This window comes from Natator depressus, chromosome 6 (genome assembly GCF_965152275.1).
Source record: "Natator depressus isolate rNatDep1 chromosome 6, rNatDep2.hap1, whole genome shotgun sequence".
In the NCBI taxonomy this organism is placed as follows: domain Eukaryota; kingdom Metazoa; phylum Chordata; order Testudines; family Cheloniidae; genus Natator; species Natator depressus.
This window is the reverse complement of record NC_134239.1, coordinates 15532572-15542249: the sequence shown is the minus strand read 5'-3', so window position 1 is coordinate 15542249 and position 9678 is coordinate 15532572. Positions and strand designations below refer to the sequence as shown.

The 9678-nt window shown below is 50.1% G+C and overlaps 1 protein-coding gene across 1 annotated transcript; it reads right to left on the bottom strand.

The window, feature by feature from the left end:
* Nucleotides 1–2217: 2217 nt before the first annotated feature.
* LOC141989715 (membrane-spanning 4-domains subfamily A member 4A-like) lies at nucleotides 2218–9338 on the bottom strand. The gene is made up of 9 exons (XM_074956642.1): nucleotides 9310–9338; nucleotides 8159–8191; nucleotides 5859–5982; nucleotides 5437–5547; nucleotides 4923–4979; nucleotides 4101–4256; nucleotides 3578–3700; nucleotides 3121–3203; nucleotides 2218–2358 (listed from the first exon to the last, which is right to left on the bottom strand). Exons 1-9 carry the CDS (start codon nucleotides 9336–9338, stop codon nucleotides 2301–2303), a joined length of 774 nt encoding a protein of 257 aa, XP_074812743.1. The 3' UTR covers nucleotides 2218–2300.
* Between the last annotated feature and the right edge of the window lie 340 nt (nucleotides 9339–9678).

The window sequence follows — 9678 nt, the reverse complement described above, 5'->3', positions numbered from 1 at the left end:
CTGGCTCTGTCAATCTGTGTCTTCACTTCAGCAGGTGGGTATTGTAGTTGTAAGAATGCTTGATAGAGATCTTGTAGGTGTTTGTCTCTATATGAGGGGTTGGAGTAAATGCTGTTGTATTTTAGGGGTTGGCTGTAGACAATGGATCGCGTGGTGTGGTCTGGATGAAAGCTGAAGGCAAGTAGGTAAGTATAGGGGTCAGTAGGTTTCCGGTATAGGGTGGTGTTTATGTGATCATCGCTTATTAGCACTGTGGTGTCCAGGAAGTGGATCTCTTGTGTGGACTGGTCCAGGCTGAGGTTGATGGTGGGATGGAAATTGTTGAAATCATGGTGGAATTCCTCAAGGGCTTCTTTTCCATGGGTCCAGATGATGAAGATGTCATCAATGTAGCGCAAGTGGAGTAGGGGCATTAGGGGATGAGAGCTGAGGAAGCGTTGTTCTAAGTCAGCCATAAAAATGTTGGCATACTGTGGGGCCATGCGGGTACCCATAGCAGTGCCGCTGATTTGAAGGTATACATTGTACCCAAATGTGAAATAGTTATGGGTGAGGAGAAAGTCACAAAGTTCAGCCACCAGGTTTGCCGTGACATTATCGGGGATACTGTTCCTGATGGCGTGTAGTCCATCTTTGTGTGGAATGTTGATGTAGAGGGTCACATGTTCTTGTCAACCGCTGGAAATGCCCCACCTTGATTACCACTACAAAAGGTTTTTTTTCTCTCCTGCTGGTAATAGCTCACCTTACCTGATCACTCTCGTTACAGTGTGTATGGTAACACCCATTGTTTCATGTTCTCTGTGTATATAAAATCCCCCTACTGTATTTTCCACTGCATGCATCCGATGAAGTGAGCTGTAGCTCACGAAAGCTTATGCTCAAATAAATTTGTTAGTTTCTAAGGTGCCACAAGTACTCCTTTTCTTTCTGTGGATACAGACTAACACGGCTGCTACTCTGAAATCAGTCCATCTGATAATTTACCCACAAACAGAGTTGTGCAAATAACAGGTTTTTCAGTTCACTGGCAATTCCTGGAGGTGCAGGAAAGTCTAAAAAAGTTTGGTTTGGGTTGAAAAGAAAATGACATTTTTGGCAAGTCAAAAGTTAAAAAAAAACAGCACAGGTTTTGACAAAATAAAATGTTTTGTTTTAATCCCACCCATTTTAAATTTTTTAAAGGAAATTTTGAAACAAAAATTTATTTTGAACCCCTTCCCCCCAAAGTTTAGTTTTGAAAATGTGTAAACAAAATTGGGGGGGGGGTGGAATTTTTTTAGTTTTATTTCCAACAATTTCCAAACAATTTGGCAACATGGACATGAATTCACCTGTTGTTTTTTGGTGAATCTCCATTTTTCACCGGGAAAAAAAAGGTTGTGGATAAAAAGTTTTGGCCAAAACCTTTCACCCCTCTCTACTCACACTAGTAATTCCACCAACTCTACCTGGTTCCTTCTTATATGTGGGTGTCTAAGACTTCTCTGCCCTTTTTCCTGCTGTCCCTGTAGGGCACCACCTCTCCCCAGTAGGAGAAAGATGCAATGTCTCCTATGAGTATCCCCTCACAGCAGGGATACCAGCAGGGCAGGTGACTGGAGCTGATGGGCTAACACTCCATGTTTTCATTCAGCAGTGAGAGATTTCAGGAGACTGTGGCCGCACGCCCTCACAGCATAGACCACCAGCACCGCAGTAGCTTGGCCTCTGTTTTCCTCCAGGCCTTCAGCTGATCCACCCAGCCTCCAACCCCTTCCAGGCTGACGTGACGCAGCCGCTAGCTAGGTCACATCAATGTTCCACCACTTCCAGGGCAACCAAAGTCCAAACTGAACACAAAGAACAAAAACTCTTCCCTTCCCACAGGGAGGCTGCACTAAGCAGCAGTCTCCCCCTCTTCCTGGCCTCCACCAGCCTTCTCTCTCTCTCAGTGAGCATGTCAGATCTGCTCTCCTAGCCAGCCAGGCAGCAACGGAGCTGGGTTCTCCCTTTTTAGCTCTTCCCTCAAAGACTGACACCTGCACAGGTGTCACAGGGCAGGGCTGACTGGGCTCCGATTAATCCTTTCCTGACTCCTGTGGGGTCTGTAAACCTCATCACAGAGACAAACAAACCAACCAAACCACGAGCAAGGTGAAACTGGATTGTTTATTTTTTTGAAGAAGGGGGTGTTCTACATGTTAAGAAACTATCCTGCGGGGAACAGCAGCACACCTCAATCAGCCACAAAGCCATTCCTTTGGAGCAATAATGCATGTCATGATCCATGCCTGCAGCTTTGCTGATAGACCTACTCATTAAAGCAGGAGGAGATGCCCCTGGTAGACTTCTTGTGGAAGATCAAATACCAGGACTCTGTAATCGAGCAGAGAAAGGCATAATGAGAACCGATGGCTGAAAGCTGAAGCCAGACAAATTAAATTAGAAATTAGGCACAAATTTCTAATGGTGCATACGATTAACAGACTACCAAGGGAAATGATGGATTCTCCATCTCTTGATGATTTCAGATCAAGACTGATGCCTTTGTGGAAGAGGCTTCAGCTGAACACAAGTTATCAGGTGCAGTGCAGGGGTAACTGAGTGACATGCACTGACCAGTGTTACACAGAAGGTCAGAGTAGATGATTTAGTGGTGCCTTCTGGCCTTAGAATCTATGGCTCCATGAATCAGAGAGTTCCAGGTTTCAGGGAGATGCCTTCAGATAACAATTACACATCATGGATGAAGCTGGGTTCAGAGCTTGGTTGAGGGAATCCATAACATGTGCCAGGCTCTGGGCTGCTCTCTAGCCCACTTCCTGTTAGCTAGCTGCAGGGCCCATCAGATGGTGCTATGCCATCCTCTCCCCATCCAGGATTTTGCAGGACAGGCCCTTGGCTTGCAGGACATTAATAGATTTTGGGGGGTGCTTGCGCCGTGGCACAATGGTGCGGCAGCTCAGCAGGGGACGTGTAAGCAGCAACAACACACAGTGGCAGTTAGCAGGGGTTTTCCACAAGGGGGATTGATGGAGGGAAGGCAGAGAGGGTGAAACAGAAACGCCTCTCACTGAGGGGCACAGGGTAGCTGCTCACTGAGGGGGGCTGTCGGTCTCTCCACCAGGGGACACTCACGCCGTGGGTCCCTCTGACACCACAGGCTCTGGCTCCGCGGTGGCCTCATGGGAAGCAGGCACATTTGTCAGGGTAGCGACTGGCTGGGAGCAAAACACAAAGTCATGGGGTGAGCAGTGATGGCTCAGGAGGGGTAGCCCTGGCCGATCACCTCCCAGCCATGGGCAGCTGCTCCCTGGCCTGTCTGTTCATTGCTTTAGTATCTCCCTGTCCTTATCCAGGCACAGACATAAACACTTCATAGACACCCCATGGAGCATCTGCTCCCATCTGCCTCTCAGTCTTACCCCTTTGCTCCCCTTCTCTACTCAGCCACCCTCTGCCTGTCTCCCACGCTCTCGCCATCTCTGCTTATCCCCCCAGGGTCCATCCCTACTTTCCTTCCATCCCTTTCCCCCCAGCTCTCTGTGTTAACCCCACTCCTCCCCACATCTCCCAGAAGCAGCGGGGTAGTTACCGCATCATCGGCAGAGTTCTGGCGACACACTGCTTTGCACCCGAAGGCTGCCAGGGCAATGGAAACGAAGAACCCCAGCGAGGTTAAGATCAGGATGATGACCCGCATGCCCGTGCAATAGTGCTGGGAAACAGAGCAGGAGATGGGGAATCACAGACAGGCCCCTGGGCTCAGCACAGATCAGAGGAACTAATGACCAGACAGCCCTGTTTGTTTCCATTGTCCATCCCCTGGTAGGAATGGGAAGGAGTGTTCCCTGCAGTCTATTCTCATGTCCTGTCCAGTTCCAGTGAGTCAAGCTCCAGGAAGCCGTCAACAGGAGGAGGAATTCCAGGAATTAATGAATCCCCCACCTACCCCAAGAGACAGTTCCCAGGGGGACAGAGAAATGAAGCCCAGGCCTGAGTTCCTCAGGAGATATATCCCCTCCTCCAACTCCCATCCCTGGTCCCATCCCCCGATCACAGCCAGCTGGCTGCCCCACCATTGCTCTTCTATAGCTCTCCAAGGAGGAGGCACCCACCAAGACCTGGTACAGCCGCCTGCAGTGCAACCTGTTGCTGGAAGGACACCGGATGTACCGATTACGGGGATCGTACACCAAGTCCACCAGGTAGAATAAGTTGATCACGCCCACCACCACCGTGCAGATGATGTCGATGACCAGGCAGGCTTTCACCTGGAAGATGAAGGGAAACGGTTGTCGCTGCTAGGAAGCACCAGGGTGCTGGAGAATAGGAATGGGGGACTGTCAATGCTCCTGGACAGATAACGGCTGTAGTCCTAAACCCCAGCGTGCTCCCCTAGAGTCCTTCCAGTGTACAGAGGGGAGCTGCCCCATCAAGAGATCACCTCCTAGCACAGCCCTTCTCTGGATCCATCTCACACTGACATATGGGCTTGGCCTCCTGTCCTGACTTGCCCTTCCCTCCCAACTAGCTCTGCCTTGCCTCTCCTGAGGACTGGGCCAGGATCACCTCTTTCTTCCCCAGGGCTGCCCCATGTCCTGGCTCTGTCCCCTGGATCTGCCTATGGCTCTATGTCCCCTTCATGCAGCTGGGCCTTGGGTACCCCAGCTGCCCCTAAGAGCACCACTACAAATGTGGTTCACCTCAGCCACTGCTCCTGGCCCATCCCTCACCAGTGGCTTCCTCCTCTTCTCCCCACCTCGCCTTCTGACAGAATTCCCCAGTGCAAGGCACAGCTACCTTGGGCCTCATAGCCCCAACTGGCCCAGAGGGTACAGTCCCTCTTAGGAGGGTCGCTTGTCTGGGGAGAGGAATGAGGAGGGATGTGACCAAGCCCTGATGCAGCCTGGGCCAGGCTTTATCAAGAGGTTACTCACCAGAGGCAGGCTGTGGGCTGTGTCTGCAGCCAGAGTGATGATGCCGGCCAAGAGCAACTGGAGAGGAAGAGAAAATAATCAGGAGCATCGGCAGAGCTGGGGTGGGGACGGACTGGGATAGCAGGAGGCTGCAGGTTAGGGGAATTGGCAGAAGTGTGGGTGGGGGGAACCCACGGCTGGTATAGCAAGAAGGCTGTGGGTTGGGGGACATCAGCAGGGCTGGGGGTAGGGAGAGAACCCAGGAGTGAGATAGCAGGGGTTGGGGGTCAGGACAGAGAGGCACCGGCAGAGCTGAGCATGGAGGCTTAGGCAATGTGTCATTCATAGAATATCAGGGTTGGAAGGGACCTCAGGAGGTCATCTAGTCCAAACCCCTGCTCAAAGCAAGACCAATCCCCAATTTTTTCCCCAGATCCCTAAATGGCCCCCTCAAGGACTGAACTCACAACCCTGGATTTAGCAGGCCGATGCTCAAACCACTGAGCTATCCCTCCCCCCAAAGCTACCCCTTTACCAGCACTGCTGAGTAAAAGTGGACGTGCAGCTCATCCCTATAGACGCAGGGGGAAATGGCCAAGAGGACACCAAAGGCCATCTGCAGCAGCCCCACCAACAGCAAGAGGGCCTGTAAACAGGAAACAAACCTGCCATCAGCATATGGCTCTGTGCGGGGGCACGACAACCAGCAGAGGGCAGAGACAGGTGCCATGTCCAGTCACTGGCTAACAGGCACCGGGGTCTGTCTGACAAGAGGATCCCAAAGACCCCAGGTGCTGTGCAGGGCCGGCAGAGGGGGTGAGGCTGGAGCAACAAGGGGATGAGCTGTGAGATGGGGCAACAGCTTTGTGTGTGTGTGTGTGTGTGTGTGTGTGTGCACGTGTGCGAGAGAGAGAGAGACTCTCCAGCGCTCAGCCACCCTCCATGCACGTTGCTCACCCCCAAGACTCTGGGCTGCCCCTGGAGGAACCGCTGCATCAGGGGTCCCGCTTCCGACATGACAGAACCCAGCCTCTTGATATAGACCAAACTCTTCACAGGCTCTGGAGCAGGAAAGACAGCCCTGTGGGTGCAACAGGGACTGGGTCATGGGGTGCACTGGAATGCAAAACTGCATTATACCGTTCAGCTGCTAGGCGTTGCCGTGTGGAATATACCTTAGTTAAGCCATTCCTGGCAGTGCACGAAAGGATTTTACAGCAAAGACCTCTCTGGGAGAAAGGCTCTGCAGCCAGTCCATATCTGGTACAAGAGCCTGACTTGCTTATGGCAGCTCAGCAGCCTAACGTGCACAAAACGTACACAGGGCATGTAATGCTAGCAGAGACTTTGGAGTAACCAGTTACCCATAGTGTTATATGGGGGAAATCATTATGCAGGGAGCTGTATTTGGAGCCGAGCCAGCAATGCTTATCTGTACATTTCTCAGCCACAAACTCAGGAAAATGTTTACTGTTACTCTCTGGTATCTTTTCTGGTGTTATAACAGCAAGTTGGCAACAGCTATTACATGGTGTCAGAACAAAACTGAAAGTAAGACTAGAGGAGAATGAATCTGGAAAACACTGGACCAACTAAAGCCTCCAGGAAAGTTTGCGTTTGAAGGAAATGCAGCAGAAAACTGGAGAAAATGGAAGCAAAGCTGTACGGCACTGGGAGAGGCACAGACAAAAACATGAGTGGCTGCAAACAGCATTACTTCTTCCTGTGGCAGGTGAAGAAATGAGAGACATATTTAACACTTTTCTATTTGATGATGCAGTAGATAAAAAAAAAATCAGGTCTTAAACAGGAAGTTTGAGGCATACTGTCCACTGCCAAGAAATATCCCGTATGAGACTGGAACACAGGTTTCACTAGAAGTCAGACAGATGGGGAAAATATAGACCAGCGTGCGACTGATGGAAAACTGGCAGCACAATCCTCCAAATGTGGAGAACTGTGTGACTCGCTCAGTAGAGACCCCATTGCGGGTGGTATTGTGTCTGACTCTGTGCAAGTGAGTTTAACCCTTGAATGTGCTGACGTGCAGATGAAAAGGCTGCAACCACAAGTGTCATGGGGCCATTTTCAGAAAACCTTTTCATAGTACTTCATCAAGGATTCAAAGGTGGTTGCTAATACTCCAGAAATATCAACTGGAAGTTGGATACAGACCAGGGAAAGAATTAGTAATTGCTGACACTTTATCCAGAGTCTACATGTTGCATGATGAAGGAGTAAGTTCAGAGGAAGCTGATGTTGCACTACATCTGATTAGCTTTTATTTGCCTATTGCCAAACAGAAATTGAAGGAATTTCAAGCAGTTCCTGCAAATAATGTTGTTCTGCACACTATTTGGCAAAGAGGGCCAGACAATAGATCTGTAGTACCAGAGGTTATTCGTGTTATTGGTCATACAGAGAAGACACAAGGCACACATTTTTAACAGTGCAGGTGATTAACCAATGGAACAAGTTGCCAAGGGAAATGGTGGATTCTCCATCTCTTGATGGCTTCAAATCCAACCTGGAGGCTGTTCTGGAAGAAGCTTCAGCCAAACGCAAGTTACTGAGCTCCACACAGGTGTAACTGAGTGACATTCTGTGGCCTGTGCCACACAGGCGGTCAGACCAGATGATCTAACAGTCCCTTCTGGCCTTTAAATCTAGGAATCCATGAAAACCTGAGAGCAAGCCAGAAACCTGAGAGCAAATGGAGATCTTATACCACCTCTGTGCAACCCATTTAGTGACAGCATCACTCCCATGACCTGCTAACGGAGTTCCATGTCCTGACCCCATTAACAGCCTGTCTCCCTCGCCTCTTCTCTCTCACTTTTCCACCCTCTCTATCCCTCTGTACTTTCCCCTTTGAATTCATCCATTCTCTCTCTTTCAGTCTCTCTGTCCCCTGCTGGTGCAGCCCCTCCTTAGAGAGGCACCCCTGGGAGGATCAGCCTGGTCCCTATGGGGGAAGCCCCAAGGGACAGGGGAACAGGCCTAGTCTCTAGCTAGGAAGCAAGTGGGAAGCAGAGGATAAGGAAACAGATAAGGACACAGATTTTGGGTTCCCAGGGTGGGAGACTCCTCTGGCCAGGGATCCTGTCCTGCCCCAGAGGGTCCTTCACCCTACTCAGGCCAGCCACCTCTCCTGCAAGTGATCCAGCCCCAAACCCCTCATCCCATCCACTGCCCTCATCATTGTCCCCTCACACACCCAGCCCTGCCTGGGACCTGCATCTCCCCCTGGCGCTCACCTGTGTTGCTCTATCTCAGCACAGGGGTGGGCTCTCGGCGTGAGTGCTATTCACCAGCTCTGCGCCTGTTTCTCCTGCCACTCCCCTGCCAGACCAATCCAATCCTCCTTGTTACATTACAGCCAGGACACCCCTTCCAGGAAATGTCCCAACCTCCCACAGGGCTGTCAGATGCTTACCGCAAACAAGGGACTTTCAACATCAGGCTTGGTCTGCTTCCCCACCCCCATCCTCACTCAAGGATCTGTAGATACTTAGCACATCAGTCTCCCCCAGGAGTCATGGGAGTCCACATGTCCCCATCTCATCCCATGCCTCCTTCAGGAGACTTCCTCCGGCCTTAGACCCAATGCAGGGGCAGCTTTCCCTCTCCTGGAAAGGAGAGTGAGGTGAAATAGTTGGCCTGAACCTTCTTCTGGTGAAAAATGCAGATTCAGATCAACTGAAATATTTTGCAAATTTGTGTTGAATTCTCCAAATCAGAGGGGGAAAAAACCCTAAAAATTTCCGAACAAAAATTGAAAGGTTTCAACTTGACATTTTCAAAACCAGACTTATTGATTCAATACACCTTTTCATTTAAAACTTAACTGGTCTTCTTTTTAAAAAATTAAGAAACCCTTAAAAATAATAGCTCAAAGATGAAACAACATTGGTTATATGAAACTTTCCACTCAACTCTAAATGATATTTTTCTTGACTTTATGGTTTGCCAAAAATGTTGAAATTATTTTTGTTGTGGTTCAATCAAAAGTGAATCCCCCCCCCCCGCAACATTTTGGTACCCCATTTTGGTACCCCACAAAATAGGTTATTCACAGGGCTCTACTGCAAAGCCCTTTCCAGCCACAGATTTTGTAGGGGTGTAACCCCCACTTCCCAAAAGCACACGTGCCTGCTACATACTCCCACTGATGGGTTAGGCTTTAACCTCACTCCTGCCATGTGAGGCCCACTGGCCAAACTGAGCTGGCACAGAGCCTATTGGGTTCTGCATCATCACCAGGATTGGCAAGTTCCCATCACATGGCCAGAGAGAAACAGAATTTGGCACTGCTCGCTTGAGAGGGTCCAAACTCTGCTTGAGGTGGGGGTGGGGTTGATTGTTGGACAAGCATCATTCTTATGTCAGTGTACAAGACTTGACTCACAGCAGGTGCACCCCCTCATGGGTGGGCATGGTGTAGCAGGTCTTTTGTTTCTAGCACCCCATGTCCATGGTTGCTCCAGTCCCACTGTGGTTCATATCTTCTCACAACTCAATCAGGTCACGTTTTAGTTCCACCCCTTTTGGGGTAACAAAGTCCAAAAACTAATATTCCCACTCCTTGAGTTTGCTGTGGGCCCCATGGTCCTTATGTCAGAGCTCTCAAAACTCCTTACCCTCTAATGTCAAGGCATGTCACACAACCTTCATCCTATAATCCTCCCAAGGTCTGCTCCCTCAGGCTCCTTGTTGCTACCTGCCTGGAGTTCTTCCTAGAGTAGCCTCTTTTCCAGGCCTTCTCCTGCCCCCGTAG

Coding starts and splice junctions, on each gene's coding strand:
- LOC141989715 (XM_074956642.1), bottom strand. CDS start 9,338: ATGCCCACCCATGAGGGGGTGCACCTGCT. Junction 8,192..9,309: donor CATGAGGGGGTGCACCTGCT/GTGAGTCAAGTC, acceptor ACTCACGCCGAG/AGCCCACCCCTGTGCTGAGA. Junction 3,204..3,577: donor AGAACTCTGCCGATGATGCG/GTAACTACCCCG, acceptor TTTTGCTCCCAG/CCAGTCGCTACCCTGACAAA.